The sequence below is a fragment of the Cololabis saira genome, chromosome 19, assembly GCF_033807715.1.
Source record: "Cololabis saira isolate AMF1-May2022 chromosome 19, fColSai1.1, whole genome shotgun sequence".
In the NCBI taxonomy this organism is placed as follows: domain Eukaryota; kingdom Metazoa; phylum Chordata; class Actinopteri; order Beloniformes; family Belonidae; genus Cololabis; species Cololabis saira.
Genome location: NC_084605.1, coordinates 30739786 through 30764658, shown reverse-complemented (window position 1 = coordinate 30764658; position 24873 = coordinate 30739786). Strand labels below are relative to the sequence as shown.

Here is a 24873-nt window from a genome sequence, read left to right as displayed (position 1 = left end):
TTAATGGCTCCATGACCACGGGGCAAGTGTTACAGTTTGTCCTTCCTGCAATTAGCATTCACGGTTAGCTCAGCAGAACTAATGCACCACCTCTCTGAGGCTCAGGTTTCCCCCGCGTCTCTGAGTGACTGCAGGTTATGTTATCGGCTAAATCCCCTGAAGCCAAGCATTTCAAGACAACTGTTATCAGCCAATTAAGTTGTGGTGTCACGCCTTTGCGCTTAAGAAAAAAAACTTCGGCATTCAGTGTACAGATTAGTTGAATGCAGTACAAGGACAAGAATATTAGGATACGGGGATGCATCTCAAGATCAGTAGGGCACACTTCTGCTCACTCTGACACTGCATTTGTTTCATTTCTACCTTTCGTGAACAAAATTATACCAAAATGAAGTATTTCCGTGTGTGGTTTGACCTTTGACACAAAGGTCAAGACACTGACCTCATAGAGGTTCTCAGCCCATCAAAGTTATTGTTGACAGTTGTTCAGAGCTGTTTTTTCTGCTGTCAGCATCACAGTTTATGCATAAATTCATGGTTTATGAAGTTTATCTTTACTGATTTTTGAGATATAAATTGAATTGGATTGTGAGACTTTGAGTTAAATTAGTGGATCAATTTTAAATTAGTGGAACAAAATAGCAGCTCTTGTAGTATATTCAACGAGTGTTAAATTAAAGTCGTGTTCGAATATGAAACTTCAGAGGGCGCAAGACTACAGCGATGTGTTATGTAAAGGGTTTTATGTGACTTGACTTGTAAGATCAGGTTACATGATCTTATATTGCACACAGAGTTGCTCTGATTCTGATTCTAGCATCAGAAATACTCACAGATTCTGCCCAAAATAAGGGTATCAGGATCTATGAGTATTTCTGTCCATGCACCATCTCATAGCACATAAATGAAATAAACAGAATCAAATGGTTTTCCACTGCTCTAAAAGCCAGCTAAGGAAGTTGTGCAACAATGCCTTACAATCTCATGTTTGGAGTCAGCAGGTAGAGAAGCAGTGGGACGTGAGTTGATGGACTTAGCTAGCTTTAACTTTATGTTGGCGATATAGCATTATTTAAGGTATATGAAATACTTATTATGGAGGACTGCAGTCTTTAGAGGTGGTAGAAATGTTGCTAAATCTAAATGGAGCAACCTTATTATGTATTTAAAGATCAGGCAAAAGAGCAGATGATGTTTTACTACTTAAAGGACAAGATGGAGGATTCATAATAGCAATTTCTGGATTTTGCTTCTCTGAAATGAGAAATCCCCCCCAAAAAGTCCAGGTAACAGAATTAAGATTGAAAAAGAAAAATAAATGTCTGGGATCATTTGATACCAAATGGCAAGCAGATTTTTTAGATTAAACTTCAAATCATCAAATGGCTGAATTTGTGGGTCATACATACACCAAACACAGGAGAAGTCAGTGGAAAAAAAAGGGAAATGTGGAAAATTATTAATATGTTTGGATAAAACGGTAGCAGCTCATTTTATGGGATGTGATATCCCAGATTTAAAGTCTGGGCTTGTTATGGATGTGCAAATGCCCCTTTGAACATGTGTTTAAACTCCAACCTGTGGTTAAACAGGGAAAAATCTATCTTATTGAATATAAAATACATTTGTCATTTCCTAAGTGCATTCTGTCTGAGTGATCAGTGATTGCGGTACATTATGGAACCAAATCAATGACACAAAAAAGGAGATGCTTTCATAAAGAGCTTTTGATTATTGGACATTATTAACGTTTTTGAATTCGGTAAAGTGAAAGAGCGTTTCATCCCATTGACTCAGATACAGATGAGGCAAACTGATGTGAATGCAGAAATCAATTCACTCATCTAATAATGTTTCTGTATGTTCCGCAGCGAGGCATTGAGACGTCTGGTTCTAATTCATCATCGTCCACACATCATATTATTATCGATGGTTCTTGCCTTGGGCAAGTCCATTTGTTTTCCAGTTTTGTGAAAGGCTGCAGAATGCTGGATGGACCTTTATTCTGCAGCCCTGCCAGCAACATCACACGCAGCACTCTCTTATTCACATATTGATCATCATGCTTCCCAATAATCTGGCACCTGACACATTTCACAACATTATATGGAGCAGGTCAAAGGACAGTGCTAATGAAATAGCGTGATGGATGTGGTTATTTGCAGCATTAACCCCACATTTATGTGCTCACAACTCTGCAGACCTTGCTGGAGATGCCATCAAAATAAAGAGCTGAGCATTCATTGAGGTGGTCCGGAAGCATGTAGGTGACATAAATTCAGTGTTTCATTGCAAAAAGCATTAGTCAGTTAATTTTTTTTTGCGACATGTAATTTTTGCTACTGTGGGTTACTTAAATTAAAATGAATGAACGTGTTTGAAAGTAAGCAATGTCTATAAAACTAGGTCTTTTGTAGCACTGATGATGAATAGTCTTCCACACAAGAAAGTCACCTTTATGTTCATCAAGATGGACAAAATGAATGGATATTTCCCTTGTCGGATTTAAAAAAAATAATCTCACTTTAAAGAGGAAAAGTAAAAATCACAGCGTGAGTGAAATTGTAAGAGAGGTCTGAAACAGCAGGCGTGAAGTGAGCTGTATGACTGCGAACTCTCTGCTCCGCTCGCTCTCCACTATACATCTATCCAGCCTGGCTAATGCATCCCCCTCAATAGCTGGGGATGAGAGGAGAAAAGACTGCTTGTGTGAAGCTCAGAAAGCCCTAACATGGCCACGTTTGAAAGAATAATTGGCAAGAAAGCTTCATTTTATTCTTGCATGTCTTTTGTTGTGCACTGCCTTTGAGGGTTGTCTGAAAATGTGTTTAATTCCTGCTGTTCCCTTAGACATAGCTGCTTATGAGCCCGTTTATCTATTTTGTTAATGCACAATGGTTAAACTGCTATTTTTTCACTGTGAAATGTATTAAAACTAATAGAACATTTAATAAAATGTTGATTATATTTAATGTGGAACATCTGTCAGAAGTGGAAAAAACATTTAATCTCTTATGAATTCTGCTGCTTTCACACTGAGAGCTTTACTACCATTCAGTAGTGATGACAGAACAGAGGTCAGTGGGCACAAAAGGGATGGCTTGTCTTCTTTCATCATCGCATTGTAGTGGTTGTATAAAAGCCTGCAAAATGTAGTACCTGGCTGTTTTTCTTTTTTCTTTTTTGCTGCAATTACACTTTATCCTGTTGTAAAATGCAGAGTTTCATTGGTCCATTATTCTTATAAGCTCTCTTAACCCTTTCACACATGAGTTTTGTATTAACCTTAACTACTGAGGCATCCTTTAAAAATGGAAACTGGTATACCCGAATGTTCAGTCTGGTCTTAATGGGTTAAATACAGCTATTTTACAATTATTTTCTTTTGCAGTTTGACTATATTACATAGCATTGTTTCCAATCATATGAGTTAGAATAGTAAATCAAACTAACATTAGAATAATATATTTGTATGAAACAATAATGTCATGGGAAACTATAAACACAATAACTTAACTGAAATGGGGAAGAATAATGTTGCAACTGTAGATGCAACAAATCAGCACTGAAAGCTTTTCACCCTCACTGGAACAATTTTCTTGTGAAAATTGCCAAGCAGGCATCATAAAAGTTAAGATAACTGTCTGTAAAACATAGATGACTTAGTTAATAGACAACTCGCCACTGATAATTGTTTAGCGCACTTTTGATGTTTTCTTTGTCACACATTTGTCCTGCAGCGTGTGCTCCACTTTACTACCCTAAAAGGATGCAACTGTTATATTCATGTGCTTGCTATTTCCTTACCAAAAGTCTTACTGGAGTTAGGGTTCATTAAACATCGAAACATCGAACAATATATCTGGTAAAAAAGGGGGTTGGTAGTCTAGTGGCTACAGAGGTGGGTTTGGGTCTGAAGGACCCAGATTCAAGCCCCAGAATGGCAACCCAGTTGAACCACCTTGGGCCCCTGAGCAAGGCCCTTAACCTTAATTGCTCCCCTGGTGAAATGGTGTGTTTGTACTAAGTCGCTTTGGATAAAAGCGTCTGCTAAATGACAGTAGTAGTAAAAAAATAAGCAGGTTGCTCTGTAAAGTGGAGCTTTTCAATAACATGAGCAGCAAATAAATCATTTACATCCTGTTAATCTAACAACTTGAGCAAACAAAATGAATAGTTGAGTGATGATGAAATTCTAGACTTAAGTGGAAAAAATGACATTTTGTAAAATTTTGTTTTTTATTTGTTAATTTCTTTTTATTCCTAATCAAGAAAAATATTGTAAAGTTTGTCGCGGAAAAAAACATCAAATGCTCTTTAATGTGTTCTTTCCAACTAGGTGAATAACTGGACTTAAAGGAGCTTGAGGCCGGATTGTGGCAAGATTTATGAAAAAAATCAGTGTACATTTTAAGTTTTCTAGTAATAATGTCAGATGAAGCGTTCCAAACCCAAAAGAATGAGCCCTCTAGTGTATCTCTCCTTTGCCTTGAACAGGCTGTGTGCTGCAAAATGTGCTGCAATTCGGTCCCGAATTTCCTGCGCTGGGCTGCGGATGTGACGTCACATGACGCTGCATGCACGTTCTCCCCGTTCTCCCGTGCCGGCTTCACTGTTGGCTGCAGTACCCCCGACGGCCGTCGTGGTGAAGGGTGGCGCTAGAGAGTCTCATTTCTTAAAAGGAGCCTCAAGCTCCTTTAAGTGGAAAAAATGAGATTTTGTCAAATTTTGTTTTTTATTTGTTAATTTCTTTTTATTCCTAATCAAGAAAAATATTGTAAAGTTTGTTGTGGAAAACTCCATCAAATGCTCTTTAATGTGTTCTTTCCAACTAGGTGAATAACTGGACTTAAACTGAGTCTCTAAATGACCAAGAATAAGAGTTGAGAAATTATCCAGATTTCAGTAGATTTAATTAATCAATTGCATGCAAAAGGTTCAAAACATACATGAGACGTCTCGATGCAGAATGACAATGAAACAAAGGAAGCATCCTGATTATATAGGCACAAAGGATCATTCATTCTTACGATTCGAGTAGACAAAACATCTTTAAGGTCAGTGTTTTTTCAGCAGATTAACAGTCTGTACATTTAGTCCGGCCAAGGCTATTATTTTGCTGCTCTCAGCAGTTTTGGTTTAATCAAGTAGCCAAGGCTGAATTTTCCATCTCAAAGTTGTGAGAAGTGAAGCCAAACTAGCTTTTGTGGACAAATAAGAGATTCAGAGAGATGTCGATGAAACGAACTGCGGAACATAAATGTACAGTTAGTTTCACCCAATTTTGTACTCAGAGTGTTTACGTTGGGGCACATTCAGAGTCACTGCTAAATGTTTTCCCACTTACGGTAAATATAGCTTTACCAGTAGGGTTAGACTCTCAGAGCAACACAATTTCATCTCGAGAGCCCTTAACAGATGAAAAACGTTTGCATCTCTGAAAATATTACAGGTAAAACGAGCGGATTGGCATGGACCCGGCCAGAACCTTTGAGCCAGTCGAACTGAAGGAGCAAAGTCACACATCACATAAATGGGGTCATGTGTTGACTTTGCTCTGTGCTGGATTTTGGCTGAGAAGCGAGATCTGTGTTCCAGCAGGTGGAAGAGTGTGCAGCAAACAATTCAGAGGGGATTTTATTATGTCCTGCTGACAATATGTGTACTGTGCTGTGATTCAACTGACTGGCTGTCCCTACGTATGCCACATGAGAGGAAACTATGTCCTGACTGTTTGACATTTCCATGTCCTGTACAAAGAAAGGGTCAAGTGAGTCACCTGACCTGGCAACCCTTGCAACCATGCAGAACAGCCAGAGGTCAAAGGTCTTTTTTTTTGTGTTTTTTTTTCCTTAACTTTACTTTTTGAACGAAGTTACCACTAAGAAAACTTTAGGTCATGTCAGTTATGTACATATCGCATAGGACATGTGTACATTTACTGCTGGTTCTTTTCAATTATGGATTCGCTGAGGCTCAGCGTCCAGGTAGATTTCCATTTTAATAGAACCCTCATTGATTCAGTTTCCAGAAGAATTGCAGCATGGATCATTTTACCTTGTTACCTTGTCACACTGTGTTCTGGTCTGATCTCCATGACCATTTCCGCTCAGCTTCTCCTCCCGGTCACCAGCACGCTGCCCAACAGGGCTTCCTTTGTCCTTGTGGCCACTCATCCATCCTTAATCTCCAGTCTTTTACCACGCTGGGGACATGCTGCATGCTTTCAAAGAGCTGTGTGAGCTTTTGATGGATACCCTCCATTTCCTTAATAAGGACTTGAAGAAACCTTGTTGCCCAGTGATGACAAATGACTACGTATGATGTCCACTAATACAAAACCTTTGAAAGTCTCTTTAGTCTTTAGAAAAACAAATCCAAGATAATGTTATATCATTAAAATGGGTTTAAAGGGCGAACTGTCACCTTTAACTTGAGGATTTTCTTTTCAAGCTGTTTCATGGGTGGGTGTGGGCTATAAGTTATAGAGTAACTATCATCAGTACTATCATTAAAAATATCTGCTGTAAAGATTATAATTCAAAAACACCACAAGGTTCTGCAATAAAAATCAGATTTGACTTTACAAAATGCACACGGATGATGTTTGGTGGCATGGACATTCATGACTTCCAAAGGAATTGGGTCACTAGTGTTTATTGATGATGTGACAAAAGAGAGAAGGAGCTAAATGAATTCTGAAGCTTATAAGGACTGTAATTTACTGCCTGCTCAGATTTAGCTCAGTGCAGCAAAGCTGATAAATGATGCTCTATAAGACGCAAGGCAATGACATCAAACATACAGTTAAAACAACACCAGGCCGGCTGCAGGGCCACAAAAGAGTCAATAAGTAATGGTATCAGTGGATTCCTGATTTAAGGGTGTATTTGCCTTAAAACGACAAATAACTGAAATTGTGGTACGTCATAATAGATATACATTTGTTATTGTAAAGGAGATAAAATACATACATTATTATAACAGTTATATTGTATTTATACCTGTACCCGTCCTTACAAAATGATTTATGCTACAGTTTTGTTCAGCTGCTTGAATTTAAGATGAATGCATTTTGGTTGTTACTTACAAATCTACTGTGGTGGTATGAAAAAAACATAAAAATAATGAAAACTGTCATCTGGAGTAAAATATATCCACACTTTAGTGTAAGTGAAATAAACAAGGAAGTCTCATCAATCCGATCAGTGTAAATAATCAAGTCTCTTTATTTCCCCGCCAGTCAATACACACCTGAAAAACACATTCAATGACTTGAAAGAAACATGCACAACCATATTTAAACCAAACAGCTGCAGAGTATGTTTAACAATCGTGCCTCTTATGTCGGCTTTATGCTTCAAAGTGCTAGAAGTTTGAAAAAATGAAAAAAGATTTGATATAATGGCATAATGGAATAACAATAAAACTTGCATGCACGTATCACTCATCAGAATTATAGCAATTTCTTTGAAATCCATCTGGTTATTAACTAGTTGTCAAGTGCTGTGAAGACAACAGTTCCCGAGGGAAACTTAAAAGTTGAAACATGCGGGGCCCTGGAAAGCTCAGTGGGTTGAAGCCATTGCCCTCATGCAGCGCAGGTTCAAATCCCAGCCTGTCGCTCTTTTCTGCGTGTCTTTCCCCCTCTCTCCATACCAATTTCCTGTCAGCCTACTTTGAATAAAAGCCACTAGTGCCAAAAATTCCCCCCAAAAAAGTGAAATATCCAAATGAATCACACTGCTGAGTTATTCAAGCATTGAGACCTCTAAGTGAAAATCTTAACAATGTGCATTAACCTAAGACCTGTCTTGCAGGTAAAACAGTGAAGAGACATTTGCAAAAGTGAGGAGGTTGAGCATGGTGTAATGATGTTCCAGGTGGAGATGCCACGCAAAGATACCATCAACTGAAAGAAAGAGAGCTCCTTTTATTGTATTAGCTAAAGGCACCGATATCTTGATGGAAATAACTTCATTTTGGCCGCTACCAGGCCCAGTAAATACAATTGCTTCCTGTTAGCGCAGCTGTGTAAGCCCGGTAACTGATGGAAAGAGACTCGGCCTCAGTTATGAATGACGCTGGTGGCTACGCCTGTGTGCTCTTGGATATGTTATCTCCTCTGTGTGGTGAAGCATATTAATAAAGCACCTTACAGTTACACTCTCTAAACAGACCGTAAATAACTTCCCATTAAAACCCACTGAAGCATTGCTGGCAGCGCCAGAAGCCACACTCTTTTTTTTTTTTTTTTTTTTTACTGCCGCAATTAACCAATTTAACACTTGTGGCCTGAACCGCTGTGACACAATCAGCTAGCATAATGGTTAATTAATGGCTAGTGTAAAGTGTGGGCCAGCCCTACAAATTCAAAACAAGAGAAAATTAATCAAGTAAATTGACTGAAACCATCTTAATTAAAATAATGATGCCACTGAGGACAGCGAAATTGGCAAATGCAACTTTTTCCCTCCTCCAATACATGTTCACACTAAGACATTTTGGAATTTTCTTTGTTTAAAAAAAATAGATCAGAATTAAGCATTGACACTGCATAGATTGGAGTATGGGGGGATGCTGTGATGGCCATCGTCCTCCAATTATCTGAGACATGCTATCCCATCATGCACTGAGTGTGATGCTGTGAATGGTGTTTGCTGGGATTTTGGCATCTGCTTCTTCCCCGCTGATTCTGAAGATCACAAAGGTGTTGGAGGGGATTGTCGTAGTGGCGTTCAGGGATTTTCCCAGCCAGCCTTGAATGCCACGTTTATACATTTTAACAGTTACCTGAAAGATGGAAAAAAAAAAGGAATGATATGAGAAATCTGACGTTTGCAAAACCTTGGAGACATAAAATATTAGTAAAATTAATTTTAGACAATTCTCCATGTTTTTCTTTTACCAGTGGAATAAAACCCAGAGCTAGTATTGAATTTATGGTGTCAGCACTGGGTTCATGGTTCACACTGAAATGTAGTCATTGGAATGACGTCGGCATAAATGTTACGAGGGGTGTGGGAAGACAAAAAAAATCAATTCGTAGACAACCTGTAAGTCTTTTTCCCTTAGATTCAAAATCGATTCACAGGTTTGAAAAATCCATTTAGCAAAGTTTACCAGTCACATGTCTCGTCCAGTTTCCGATCTAGACTAAACTGTGACATTGAGGCAGCAGCATGCAAGTCCGTTCCTGTTAAGTCAGTTCCACCACTGTGGTTCAATGACTACGAAACAGAGAATCTCAGCTGGAGGTTTTTAGAGCAGTAAAAGCATATTTTTCGGTTCACTTTGAGTTCTGCAGTATTCTGGGGAAATGAAGAGTGGGACAGTACTCATTTAGAAAATAAAGAATTTCAGAACATCACAAATGTTCAGATCATCCATCAAATTTTATACATTTTAACCACTTCATAATGATTAAAAAAAAAAAAAGAAAATAATTTTTAATCATCAATAGATTTGAATTGAACTGAATGTTGTAATGTTTAAAGACCCACAACCTTAACGGTTACCTGAATCTGTTTCTTTTATCAGCCCCAACATTCAAATAATTTACAAATGGGCTGAATAACACTGATGATCTCATTACATTGCAGTTCTCCTTGAAATTCTTGGGTCCTGACACTCATGTGGATGTTTCTCGACTCATACCACGCACTGTTGCAGTCCAGAACCTCCCTCCCCTCCTGCAGGAGTCGCCTCATCCTCCCACACAGTAAAAACTGCTCAGAAATGCTGAGCTGGTCTCAATAATTACCACATCTCAATCCAATCTGCAGGATGTGCCGCAACAAGCCTGATCGATATAGGCCCTAACCCGCATGACCCAGAGGACCAGCTGCCAACATCCTGGTGTCAGACGTCACATGACTCCTCCAGACGACCACTGTACATGTGCTGACAAGTCAGAGCTGTATGTGAAGCACCAGGAGAACTTAAATGTTACTGAGGGCACGGTTTTGTTTTCACGGCAAATAGGAGTTTGTAATCTAAACACCTTAAGAAACAAAATCACTTCTAATTTTTTATGCTTTTTAATGAGATCCAGTGCTGTGTAAACACATTAATAGATCTTTTCGGTGAAATAGAAGAAATCACAGAAAACAACCATTAACAATCCTGAGGAACTACTTACAAACTGCAATCGTTTTCATCAGCTTGATAAAATATCAAGCATCTCTGTTGGAACAGTGATCCAAACAAAAGTCTGAAACGGAACAAATATTAAATTAACCTTGTTCTCAGCATGAGCGCTAATTCCACTCCACATGGTGAATGGAGTCATTCGGCTTGTGATTTTAAGTAGGTTGTAGGGCATAATACCCTTTAACACTACATCAAAACTGCCTGTTATGTTTCAAGTCTGACAATGGAAGCCATAACTAGATTTAGACATGCAGGTAATTGAACCACATCCATTTCAAAAAGAATGCCACGCTGTCGCTCTTGTTTGGCTGCATTTACAGGGGATAACAGAATATTACAGAGCCTTTTCACAGTTCCATTTTCTTTCACTTTAGCATTAGGCAATTTTTCAATTATCATTTTTTTCCCCCCTGGTACTTTCATCCCTGGCTCTCCATAATGTCTGGGCCTTTTAGTTAATGCTAGCGACAGTCAGAGCCTAGTATATTGGCCCTTGTCCATTTTGCAGGTCATTGTGGAAGCCCAATAGGCCTTTTATTACGCCAACATCAAAAGGCAGATAAGCATTAGAGGTGGGGAAAATACCCTGCACTAGATATGTTCCATCTTTCCTTTGTCTGCTATTGAAAGTGATCATTTTAATAGTGAAGAGGTTGCTGAGCTTCGGGGCTGATGGGAAGTGCGACACCCCTGACAGCCTACAAATATGAGCTAGTCGGTAACACACCACGAGCGCACAGCACACCCTTAGCACCTGCACGCTCTTGCTGCTAACCTAATTATCTACAACAAAGGCCACTACCATTTTAGGCACAAACCTTTCTGTCATTTACTTACTTATTAGTGTACATTAAAAGGGTGAGAAAGACAGAAAAAAAACCTCTAAACAATTGTGTGTAATATTCAAGCCTTGGCTGGATGCCACGCGGCTCGTGTAACAATAGCACCAGACACTTCAGAGTCAGTGAGTGTCGACTGATTGTGGATGCATGAAAAAAATTATTTCATGACAGCTGGTGGCACAGAGGCATAAAAACCAAGACAAAAACATCAGAGAGCAAATTATCCCAACAAATAATAGCCAAGAGCAATCCTTGATAATCAGCAATTAACTAATTTAAAGTAACTAAAGTTGAGTACTTAATTTTTTTGTGATGCAGGAAGGCTGCAGGCACAATACTGCTTCTGCAGCATCTTTAAACCCCACGGAGAAAAAACTATTTGTTTCATAAAATAGGACCAGAATCTCCCTGGGGAGAACAACTAAATTACCTAAATCCAGGCGGAGAAAGTTTGGTCCTTTTTCTCTTCACCCATCAGCTGCTAATAACATTTTATAGCAGAAGTCCCACCAAGTCGTGCAGTGTGATTTTTAACTATAAAAAACCCCCACAGATAGGCTCAATTTGTAATATATAACAGGAAAAAGGCTAGTGGATAAAATGTCACAGGAAACTGGGGATGATATAAAGGTAAAGGTACAAGGTGGAACTGTACAAGACACAAAATTGAATTTCAAAAGTGATCTCAATCTGATCTGATATATATATATATATATATATATATATATATATATATATATATATATATATATATATATATATATATATATATATATATATATCAATCAGATATATATGTACTTAATACAAAGAATAAATCACCTGTCTGAAGATGAAGTTTGTCAAAGCTGTAACATCTTAGAAAAAAAAGCGTATAAAATAATGTCTCACCTTCTTCTGTGAATTGTCTGCAAGTGCACGAGAATCATTACTATTTCAAGCACTAACAGGCCTCAGCGTTTGTGTGAGGGTGTGTGTATGTAGCACTTCATGTCAAGGAAAGGACCCTTGGGGCGAAGGCTGGGTGTCACACAAAGGGCTGCGAGCTCATCTAACGGTGTCTACCCTGTTGTGGCTCTCACTTTCACTGTCGCGGCAGTCATGTGAATGACATCATTCCTCACATTTCAGCAAGAAAAACTCCCTCTTCCTATGAACCATCTACTAGGGTCAGAAACCCTTCCTCTAGTTCACTGCTCACCCTTTTACTCACTACCTCCATCCAAAACAAAACAGTTCAGTTTGAGCAGCTGCTGCTGACCTGCACAGGTTACTTGGTCTTCTGCTTGTTGGGAAGGTCCCTTGTACAGATTCAGGTCCAGCTTGGTTATTTACGTACTCACACACACAAAAAAAAAATCATATACATCATATCGACATGTAGACCTACTTGTTTGTATTTACATGTAATCATTTCTAATTGAGGTCCGTGAGTGCCCATGTCAATCATAGTCTGTGTGTCAGTTACAGAGTGTCAGTGTAAATGGGCAGAGATGTCTCCCCTCACCGTGTATTGACATTCACAAAGTTCAGATTCCTCCCCTGATAAAGTCTAAGAATCCCAGCAGGACCAGTTACCTGGAGCCATGGGTGCCGTGTTTCAGGTGAACTCTGAGTGAGCGTAACGCCACACCAGCTTCAGACGACGGGCTCTTTGTTCTGCGCCGTGTCTCACCAGACACAGATGGGGAAGTAACACTGAGTAACACGCCTCTGGGACACAAAAACTCTTTGTGGATGAGCCCAAAAACCACGGACATGGACCAACAATGGTTTGAAAGGTAAATATGTAAACAAAGTGTGGTTTGCCTAAGTGGATGAATATATTGAACTCATTTGTAGAGATGTGTGTGAATCTAATGGATTATATGGGATTTTACTCAATTCGGTGCCTCTTAAAGCTAAGACTACACAGTATAATATTTTCAAAAATGGCCAATGGGTCACACTTAATAATTCCTCCAAACAATGAAAATTTGGACAAAAGCTACTCTAATTTTGCTTAAAAAAAAATATATATATATATATATATATATAAATAAACCATTGACACTATAAAGTGTGAGCATTAGAATATGATACCTCACATTGACACCGGTATTAATAACTTAGTCGTAACTCATGGTATTAGTAAACTTTGCATTCGAGGAAACAGTTGTATTAATCAGTTATAATTGTTACTCTGTTTAATTCAGATTACTCTGTAAATTTCAGCAATTTAATCAAATAATTACTTTTATTGGGCTCATTGAATTAATTTGCATGTTTCCCATGAGCTAATCATGGCAGAGAATGAGTCTCCTGAAATAATGAAAATAATACGTTGATTAGTTGTAAAAGTTGGATGATGTGTAGATGATGTAGATTCAGAAGTAAAACACTCCTCTTAAGCATGCTGGACAAACTCCAATAGTTACCTTTGCGTGACTGACAACAAGGATGAGGGTTTCTGCCAATGGATATCCCTAAATGCTACAAACATGTACTTTAGGAATTCATAAATTAACCAAAAAGATGAATTACAAATTTGGAAGAAAAGTATATTTAGCACATTTTGATTAATCTCATCATACAACAGATTCTACCAGTAAACAGGCAAAGCTACACTGAGGCAGCAGTATGTATAATCATCAATTCATCCACCTTTAAAATCAACAAAAATGTAATCACTGTCCGTATAACGATATCAGTCTCTGGTAAGGTTTGTGCTGATAAATATTTCTTAAAATCCGGCCAGAGCGCTTCAATCATGTAGAGGTCTGCACTTGCACTGGGCCATGGCTACACTGTGAGTCTTTTCTGGTGTATATTTACTGATGTGCTTGGGATCATTTCCTCTTTGCATGACCAAGTTTCAGGCAAGCTTTGCGTGGCTTCAAATCATCACCCCTCCACCATGTTTCTTGATGGTACGAGGTGCTATGGATGGCCTTATAAGTTGAAAAAAAAATCTATGTGCAGACAGAGGTTTCTGACAGAGGTTATTAGATGATTCAATCTGTTTTTAATTGGACCTCTGCTCCAGAATAACACTGAATCAGTGTCAGAAATGAAAGTAGAGAACTATTTCATGCCAAGCTACAAGGTTCTCGCCAATCATCAGTGCAGTACATAAAACAGTAAAGGCAAACATCTAGGCTACATGACAGGCTTTGGTGAGGACGTGACGTGTATTCGTGTTATTTTCTTGAAACATTAGAGATCATCAACACTTTCAGGTACCTGGAACAGCATAGGTACCTTACTGAAGGTTGAATCTTTTTTTTTTGTTCCCTTTTTTCCATCTTGTCGTGCCGATCTGTCACATCATGCTGTCTGTATCTCATCTGTACTTATCTTATGTGATATTGACAGATGGTTATTATTTCTTTGTTTTAAGAATCATGGAAGTTGGCCAACATCATTGTCTTCAAATTTTAACAATTACCTTACATAGACTTGTGCAGGCACGAGGACTGTGCAAAGGTTTATGGGAATGCTAATCTTCCGGATCTGGACATACATTTAGGATTTTTCTTAATAGAAAGTTAGTGAAAAGTTTTTAACCTCCTCATGCACCTTAACATCCTCATACCCCCACCCGTTAGTATATTTTTTTTGATATATTATTTCATATTTCTTGTATATATTGTATATTGGTAACACTGTTTGCACTGTCTTGCACTGGAAAGGTGATGCTGCTTTTAATCCCACTGTACCCATGTATAGTGACAATAATTTTTTCTATTCTATTCTATTTATGTTGAGAATATGTTGTTATTTTCTACGTCATTTCAGTAAAGCACAATACTTTAATTTGTAAAGTTTCAAACAATTATTTCTTATTTTTTCCTCCAGTGCCATATTTTTTCTGAATTTGAATAATTTGTTTTGATTAATCAGGTGTTGAGTACCTGTGGATACCTGCCAGGCATAAATCACACAAACATTTTTAAGTTTGTGAACCTGGACCTGTGACTTGTTTCCTTTTTGACTTGTTTTCAAAGTAATTGACTATAAATTTCAGGACTTGGAAATCCAACAAAAACCAACTTGAGGCCTCTCTGTAGTACATGCCACATGAAATACTCAAACATCAAACATAAACTCTTACTGGTTCCAGATGTGGGTGATCCATTAAGATGCCTAAACTTTAACTTGGTGACATTACCGTCTATGTCAATAACTGCATTTGGCTAAAGCCATGAACCTAAAAGAAAAATAAATTGCTGTCTAAATTCTGAATTGCTGCTTCCAAGCAGCCTTCCTCGGCCAACAGGAAGCCATTAGACTCTCTGCAATAACCATTTACATCCAGCCACCCAGCTATGACTTTATTTCCATCCGCATAAGTGCATTTTCCGTGAGAAGTTAAAATATGAATCCCCTTCTTTTTCTCCTCAATGGGTCTGGCTGTCTGGTTGACTTGAGAGGGCACAATCTATGACTGATTTAATTTGCTCTTTACGAACATCTCTAACAGCATTACCCCCGGAGCATACACCGACCGTCCCCATCTGACTCCATTAACTCCCAAATCAGGTTTAAAGACCATATTGATGCCATCCGTTATTAAGGGTGATTATCAAAACAACAGACAATGGGCCAAAGTGTCTGTTAACTAGTTTATCCGTAATTTCACATAACTGTAACAGATGGCAGGGCTGTCAATTATTTACTGTATGCGCTGCACACAGGAGCAGCACACTGTCTGGATATGCAGCAAATTAGCGTTAACATTAAAAGAACGATAGATTGCTCACAGGTGGTCAGGGGAAAAGGACATGACCACATAATAAACCTTGTTATTAAATGTCAAAAACAGAAATGCACCACTTTGATGAAAGAGTGGCCTGAGCCGGCGTTTTCTAGCCATAAGTTAGGTTTTAGCAGTGGAAATAAAGAAAGCTTGATTAAAAAAAAGATCTAATGCAGTTACTGAGAATACTTCACCACCTTTATTCTCCTCAATTAACGAGAATGGCTTTTGAAGCTGTAATTAAGTACCTCTGCTGCACTCGGTCCTCTTCATTATTCATGACTCCCTATTGATCATATCTTAGCGCCTGTACTGTGAGGATCACTGTAATATCCTGAATCCACAAAACAAATAACTGAGTTTGCAGAGATAAAAAAATGAAAATCCTGGCCACTCACCAAGAAAAATGTTCCATTTAGGAACTAAAACCAGCATTTAGTCAAATTTCACGGCACATAATCATGAACTGGGGAAATCCAGAACGAAGCCATAACTGTTTATAGATATCCTATTAGATAAGTCTGATATAATTTGGTTTTTGACTTTCCGAGTGTGATTATATGATCTTATCATTAGGCTCACAACTATAATTATTTTCATGAAGGTCAAAGCTGAAGACTACTTTAGACGGACTACTTTATCTTCTTATCTATGAAAAGTTAGAAAAACAGCGTAGAATTGTTTATAACAGATTGAAGTCAAAGATATAAAAAAGTTGGAGATTGAGTTTCACTCTATGAACAATTTATTTAAGTGCCATATATTTTTTTTTTACTGGGAAAAAAGTAACCCAAAATAAGTTAAGGAAATTAAGTGAGCACCACTGATATGAGAAGTGAATTGAACTATGATTATTTTGCATGCTTGGGTGGATAGAGATACCTGCGTTAGAAAGTGAATGCATATTGAGGAGCCGTCTGAAATTACTGTTATTAAATGTTCGGAAATACATTTGGAAAAATCATATCAAGTCTTTTTCAAACTGACAAGTGCAGGATATTCACTCTGACTCACCGCTCAAGTCAATATTATTTCCTTTTTTTAACCAAGTTTAATCACACACTATTACAAGGCAGCTTCCATCATTGCCTTCCATGGTGTAAGTGCTGGTTTCTTCACTAGTTCATTACAGACACTTGTGATGCAGCAGCACTCTTCTTTTGCATAATTGCATGGTTAGTTTCCCTCTGTTGCTTCCTACACACACTCCGGTGCAAATTATTTCCCATTCCAGTTTCCTTTCAAGAGTGGTCCTGCAATTACAGAAATTTTTGCATCCCAGTACTTAGCTTCCACACAATTTTCATTTATGTTGCAAAAATGACACACAGCTAATTGCTGGTTCTTTCAAGAGAACCCATCAGAAAGTTTCTAGGAAACTTTTGGAGCAGAAATCATCCTTCCATGAGGCACTTGATGAACCCAGTGTACGGTGAACTTTGTGGGACTGACAACATCGAATTAGCAATCAAATTGCACGTGCAGCAACTTTGAAGTTCCCTCTTCATCTTTTATTTTCCATAACTAGTACATGGAAAACAAGTGCATAAGCTCAGGTTCATGCACTTTTTTAAAATTATTATTACAGCACACATGGCGTGGCTAGATTTTCAAATGATTTTAAGAGATGATTATAAGTATCAGTGACATTGCATGTATTTAATTGAAGGGGATTCATACATTTTTCCACCATACAAAAACAGAACAAAAAGCCACAGTGGTTGCTGATATTATCTATTTAGGCAGCAGAATTAGCAGGCTGTGTAAATGGCCTGCTCTGGCCTTTTGTGTGCCTCCATTCATTATCACCACAAAGCAGTTGATGTCTCCCCTCTCTGCCTCTTCTGTACTAAACACAGCGCTCGCCGGGCTGTCCATTACAGGCTTGTGACACGTGCAGCCTGGGAGACAGCCCAACGGAGAGGAATGCTAGAGTGGAGTTAAATTAACGAGCTGCAATTGTGTGGCACCTCTAGCCTGTCAGGGAGACGAGGTGTAGCTCTGGAAACCGAGATCTGCTTATTAGTACCATTGTCCGAGATGTTGAGATGTTGTCCGTGTGTTTCTAACGTCTCACCTTGTGGCTGCGCTTCTTTTAATCAGCTGACAGGGCTGTGTAGTCATTTTACACTTAAAGGAAGTTCATTCTCATCAGCTACGCACTTTTGAACTTTTGAAAATGTAGGGGCTTCTTCTAGGTTATAATAATAACCCGTAACACGACGCATGAAACAAAATATTCGAATAAGAGACGACATGAAGATGAACAACATAAGTAACCTACACTTTAAATTATGAGATGAATAGACGAGGCTTGTTCTCTGTCTCTGTAACACACACACACACACACACACACACACACACACACACACACACACACACACACACACACACACACACACACACACACACACACACACACACACACACACACACACAGTAATTACCTTTCAATCCATACAAATTGAATGAAGCCAGAACCACGGTCTAAGAATATAGCCCATAATTAATAAATTACAGCCACTCTACTCAATCATTCTCCACGTTGGGGCATGTGGACGTCCCATTCGCTGGAGAGTAATTGCACGAGCTCACAGAAAAAACACACTTAGCACTTCAACGGTGGCTTTGTAAATGCATCCGATGCCACTTCTTACAAGCAAACAGATGCTCGGGCGAAAACCATAGGTCACATCACAGATCTTCTGGGCTGTGTGTTTACAAGTAACAAATCAAAAGCATGCATTATTTCTGAGCCCTGAAAATATGCCCTGGGGGAGCTATTATGTTTCTTTGCCACCCTCCAAGCTTCCTCTTGCAGCTGCCGCACACGAGCAAAGGGCTTTTTTTCCTACAGTGGTAGGTGATAGAGGCAGTGAAACCAATTTTATTTTTGGTTTATAATGCAAAACCCTTAAGAAAAACCTCAAAAAAGGTCTAACAAGTTTTTTTAGGTTCCTGCTTGGCAATAAGTGGAAACTGACAGCTTGGTAAATAGACACATTAACAGCTTATTAACCACATCATCCAAGCCACATTTTTTGAGATGTTTCCTTGCAGTGCCTTCATTTACAAATATTTCTTTGAAATAATATATTTTCCTGTCACTGTGTGTGTCCCCTTGGGCGAGAAAAGAGCCCACTGGAGACTGTCTAATGACTGCTGGGTCATGTATCAAATACACAGCAGCTGGAGGCGAGTGGGGGAAAGTGCATACAGTCTGGGGGTTTAGGGGGTGGGCAGCCACAAGCCTGAGTGGGCTTGTATGGAAAACCCATGTTTTAGGTGCTGAGGGAGGGTGTGAATCGGTAATGAATGCTGCACAGGGGTTATACTTCTTGGTCTTGAAAAGGCCTCATATCTCTCTATCTCTCTATCTCTCTATCTCTCTATCTCTCTATCTATCTATCTATCTATCTATCTATCTATCTATCTATCTATCTATCTATCTATCTATCTATCTATCTACACACACATGGTACAAGTCTCTTGACTTTGAAGTGAAATGAGAGCTACGGCACTGAGTACCTCAGGGTGATCAAATTAATTACCTCAATGAAAAGCTGAAGAGTTAAGGAAATAATTTGAAATTGGAGTGTTAATAAAATGTAACCAAGAGTGCACATTAGAGTAAAGAAAGCCAAACAGGTTAAAAATAACCAAACAAAAACCTACAACAACCTAATTGAGCATTTTCTTTATTTAGACCTTTGAAACATTTGGAATTGATAAATGTTTTATACTTTTTATAAAATCAAAATACCGAATGGTTAATTGAAGGTAGTTTGATAGAAATAAAACTTTTGAGGTTTTTTTTTCTAAATGATTTTAAATTTAGCTGTAACTGTATTGCAATATTTATCACAAAATGTAGTTGTTATCTTTATTTTTTTTAAAGAAAAAGTGATCCTAAATATACTAAAATAATCTATAAAATAATGTAATATATATCGCCAACTTTAGGAGAAATTACAATTAAATGTACCTCTTAAAAATTTTCCCCCTTCAGCAACACCAGACATGGAAAAAAGAAGCTGAAAACTGAGGCAGTCATAAAGTACTACTGCCACCTGCTGGTTGATGTTGGGCTGCATGCCAGCGTGATGATTCCAGCCATGGCACATCATTTAACCCCAGGTACAGAGGACTGGTAATGGACTGACCTGAGGGGCGTGTCCCAGCAGGGCCCACAGTGACTCAGCAGACAGGGCACTGATCCTGGAAAACTCCAGCGTGCTGGTCTCCTGGCGGTTGAGTGCGATGTACTGGCAGCCCCGGTAGTCTCCTTTCAGCTGCTCGCCACAGCGCAAACGCACCAGATCCCACGTTCCCACCCTCCGCAGGACCTCCCGCACTGACTCCATCTGCTTGTATGACAGATGACCTGTGGCACGGAAAACCCAAGCTCAACCGGACTCTGACACTTAATCTCCCCCTGTGGTGGGATTCATTACACTATCATAAACAAAATTAAACTGCACTTGTCCTCATGTCATATGGCTGTAACTTCATACATACACATATGTCTTCACAAGTTAAAATCTCTTTTTATCTTAGAACAAGCTAAAAATAAGAAAATCACATCAGGATCATTTGTTCAATGGATTAGCTTGAAAATTAGTAGAGTTACACTGCATGTTTAAAGATACAATAATATACAACAACAGATGAATACATAGTTAAGCTTTTTTTCCATAACATATTTACAGTAGATTAAAACATTAATTAATCTTTCAAGTTTTAATTCCATTTTCAAAGGACCACACACCTGAGATCCAGGAGGGAGTCAAAGCATCTGTTATCCAGGCCATATAGTCCTCCTTGAAAGATCTGAGGAAGTCATCTATCTGGTTTTGGGAGACCAGCTCCCTCCTCTTCATTAGCTCCTCATCCAGCCTGCAGTCTGGGGAGAGGAAGACGACCCGAGGGAAGAAGAGACTTTGGTGCACAGGAGCTCCGTTCCTCTTCAAATAGCTACATAAATTAGTCGTTTTAGTCTAGAAGAAAAAAATAAACACCATCATTCCATCCGTTCCATCTTAAATTGTCAATGTCTTACTGTATTTGTTGTTTATAGCACAAACAAATATTAGTATGGAATGATTTAAAAAATAATTGTGTTGATTGTAAACCTAAATTCATTCAGCAGTTATTCTTCCATTCTTCCTTTCAAAAAACATCTAGATTTAGATTATTTTGCTAAATTTAATTTAATTTTGTAATAATATATTTGTTATAATAGCCATTATGATATTGTCAAATTGTTTCAAGCTACTAAATATACATGATAAACAATGATACACCAGGTTTAAAAGCAGCAAACCTTTAATTTCAGTTATTGGCGGACTTATCAGTTAACCTAGTAAATATTTTAATGTTTATTAAATCAAGCCTATAGTGTCATGCCTCAGCAGTTCTGCAGCATGATTACCTAAAACACACAGAGGACCAATTTCAAAAAATTATGTAACTTCAAACTGGCAAAAAAAGTTGAGCCGTATCTGCACAGTGTGGGTTAATGGACCTTACAGATGCAATTAATTGGAAGCATTTCAATACTGCAGCTTGTGTTTACCAGAAACACTCTCCTGTCAAGCTTCCAGTCCAAATGAAGCATCTATACAAATGGAAATGAATGACTGCTAATAGACCCAAGCACATAAGGTGACAGCTGTGTTTAGGCACCTGCCTACTTCCCCCAACCACCCTCCACCCCCTTTGGCCTGCGAATATAATTATTAGAGTGCCCACTCCTGAAGTTTAAGAAGCTCTACTCTAGTTTTTGAAATTTACATACAAATTGTTGCAGTGTCTCCTTTGACCTTGCAACAGTTTGCATGAAAATGCTGAATTGAACAATTGATTGGACCTTGTGCTTAAGAGCGCCACACAGTTTGACATTTTCACAATGCTTTTTTATTTACCCCTCAACATTTAAACTAAATGGATCTTTTTACCATGATAGCTTTGAATGGATCTTCCATTTGCTCAATGCGGGTATTGAAAAAATTCTGCTCTTCTTCTTTCACTTGCACATGCCAGTTTTGATTGCGAGCAGACACTGTTCCTCTCCAGGGTTTCACATCTATGCAGAAGACTCCTTGGCCTGAAGAAAAGGAAAACATTAAACACTTAAGTAGAGGGTTATAAACCTCTAACACTGGTAAAATACCACTGATACTGACGTTGTTCATTTTCTGAAACTTATTTAACAAAATAAAGGACCAAAGGAATGACACAAAAAGGTCAGTCATAAAAATGTAACACAGGTTTGTGACAGGGACTCAGCCGCTGCAAGGTTTTTAACCAGACTTCACTCATTTGTCTGGTCCCCTGTCACGCTTCAAAAGATGATCTTTGACTTGAACGCTTTTTTTTTTTTTTTTTTAAACATAGATAGTTTCTGGTGTTTTTTACTGGTACTCACAGCCACATGTCCATATAAATATAATTTCAACATGCGTTCAAACCTGTGAGGATAAGAATGTTGATGTCGTCTTTGGCTGTCTGAAACTGGTTAGGGACACGGAGATTGCTGTAAACATCTTCCTTCCTCAGTCCAGTGAGTTTCCTACAGTGGAAGTGCATTGAATAATTCAATATAGAAACAAACAAACAAACAAAGAAATATCATATAACATTTTTTTCTTAATGTATGCAGGGTAATACATCATCCCAAAGAGCAAATATGGTTGTCTTTTTTATTTCTCAGGAGAGATATTGCCAGCTATTAGTCTAGATTTCAATCTGATTTTGATATACATTGTGAAAAATGGAGAAAAAAACAACTCACAGCTCATATGACAAAACTGGAGCATGAATCATGCTTTTATTTCCATTAATGAAGTTCATGGTCCAGAAAATTGAAGCTACCATAAAAACTATTGAATCTGCAGCAGTACTGACTGAAGAAAATTGTCATTAATTACAATTTGATTATATATTTGAAGTATACTTTACAACGCTTGAAAGTTCATTTCTTCAGTGACCTACTTGTGTGTCGTATCAGGCCACATTTACACATAGCCGGGTATTTACAAAAAAGGATATTTCCCCCTCTACGTTTTGAAAAATATCCTCGTTTACACGAACCCGCATAAATACGCTGTTAAGGTGCTATGAGCAGCCAAACCTGCAGGGGGCAGTGTAACGAGAAGCGTAAAGTCATGCTAGCCAATCAGAATCCTGGAAAAAAACGTCAACAAATGACACGTGTGAAGCCTGAATAATATGGTTCCGCGTTAAATCGACGGCGTAGCCTACGTACGGTGCGCGTCGCTGCGTACCCTACGCCGTAGGCTCTGCGTTGGTGTAACGCGGAACCATAAATCAGCCTTAACTGCAGTTACTTCCAAGACTGAACGAAAGTCTTTCGTTTGGAGTGACAGAGAAGTGGAGTTACTTTAAGTGTGACTTTAGAATATAAAACTAAGAAAATATTGACGGTGGCCAAACAAATTGTAAACACAGGTCACACAAATGATGCTGGTGACGTTTCTGTTGCATAATGTGACGTTCTGAAGCCTAAATATCCGTTTCCCTCCGTTTACAAGCAAACGTGAAAACAGAGTTTTTGAAAATCTCCAGTTTGGCCGGAGTTTTCAGAAATGATCGTTTTTGGTGACTTTGAGCTTCGTTTTCGTTTAAACGAACGGCCAAAACGCATGAAAACGCCACCGTTTTTGCTCCGTGTAAACGGGGCCTCAGTTGTGTGTGTCCCCGCCTCAAATTTGGGGCGGAGTAATACACAACAGGGGGCTGCGCCCTTCTGCTGCTTCTTTTTAAAGCTTCTACAAAACCTAAAAATTCAGTAACAGTTTTTCCAAAATTAAATAAAAAAATAAATAAGTCAGTGTGACTTGGTGGGAAATGAGAAATGTAACCTACCATCACGTCACAGCCAGCTGAAGCAAATACAATCATTGTTTGGTAAACCTCTAAACTTACATGACATGTTTTAAAAAGTCAGGCAGTGTTGACATCTGCTCAGAACTCTCTCTTCGTGCACATTGAGGGGTTTTGGAGGTTAGATGGAAATGAGTGAAGAGGTTTCCAAGTTGAAGCATTGTAATCTTTATCATGGAAAAAAAGAAAGAAAAAAAGCTCATTATAACTAGCTCCTCGTTGAGAGTAATACGTTGAAAAAGCAATGCAGTTACAGCAAATAACGTATCTATACATGTGAACAAGCATTAGTTACACTTATTTACTGTATATGACAGCAGATGTTGTCTAAACTTCAATAAATATGTTTTTGTGACCAAATTCATCATTTTTATGTAAAATCCTATTAAAATACGGCGTGTTATGTCAATTTTAAGTTGGTTGGTTGGTTGGTTGTAGTGTTTATTTCGAATATGAATCATATTAAAAAAAAAAAAAGAAATAAGACAATCGTCTTAGCATGAGGCATAACAGAGTACATATTCGAAAGGGAGTGAGAAGAAGTAAAACTTATAAACTCTCACACCCTCTCCTTAAATATGACTAGCTAATATATGCAATGTGTGCAAACATAATATTGCCTATACACAATAATTACACACACACACACACACACACACACACACACACACACACACACACACACACACACACACACACACACACACACACACACACACACACACACACACACACACACAAACTAGTACCTACATACATGTATACATAGGGACACATACTGCATAGGACAAAAGGAAAAAAAGAACCAACAAACAAGCAAAAAAACTAAAAAAACAACAAACAAAACAAGACAATAAAAACATTGTAACAACACAAGCTACTGACCAGTGTAAGAAAATAAAGATAAAAATAAATAAATAAAAAATAAACACTGTATTATTGCACCCAAACATTTTGCTCATCCCTGTACCTCTGAAAAATAATATCTTTGTATTTTATTTTAAACTGTTTAATATTTGGAGTTAGTTAAACAGTTAGAAAAACAGAAGCAGAAACGACTATTTCCATCGCTCGAGCAGTGTTACATGTCCTTTAAGACAGCCTTGTTGACGAACCTCGAAGGCTTCAAGTTGTAAACTCACGAGGAGAGAACAAAGACAACAACACCCAGACTCTCAAACCAAACTTACTGTACATACTGTTCACGACTCGCTGCTGTGTCTTAAAGGCTCAAGA

The 24873-nt window shown here is 38.3% G+C and overlaps 1 protein-coding gene across 1 annotated transcript; it reads right to left on the bottom strand.

Moving 5' to 3' along the window:
- Positions 1-8625: 8625 nt before the first annotated feature.
- Positions 8626-23705, bottom strand: si:zfos-911d5.4 (uncharacterized). The gene is made up of 6 exons (XM_061708127.1): positions 23680-23705; positions 22203-22303; positions 21690-21838; positions 20501-20729; positions 19896-20116; positions 8626-8793 (listed from the first exon to the last, which is right to left on the bottom strand). Coding segments are annotated over exons 1-6 (870 nt in total). The 5' UTR covers positions 23682-23705.
- Positions 23706-24873: the final 1168 nt, after the last annotated feature.

What these genes read in the sequence shown, in the direction of transcription:
- si:zfos-911d5.4 (XM_061708127.1), bottom strand. An exon ending in CAACATTCTTATCCTCACAG is followed by an intron (nt 21,839 to 22,202) that starts GTTTGAACGCAT and finishes CCTTTTCTTCAG; the next exon opens with GCCAAGGAGTCTTCTGCATA. An exon ending in ATCCATTCAAAGCTATCATG is followed by an intron (nt 20,730 to 21,689) that starts GTAAAAAGATCC and finishes TTTTTCTTCTAG; the next exon opens with ACTAAAACGACTAATTTATG.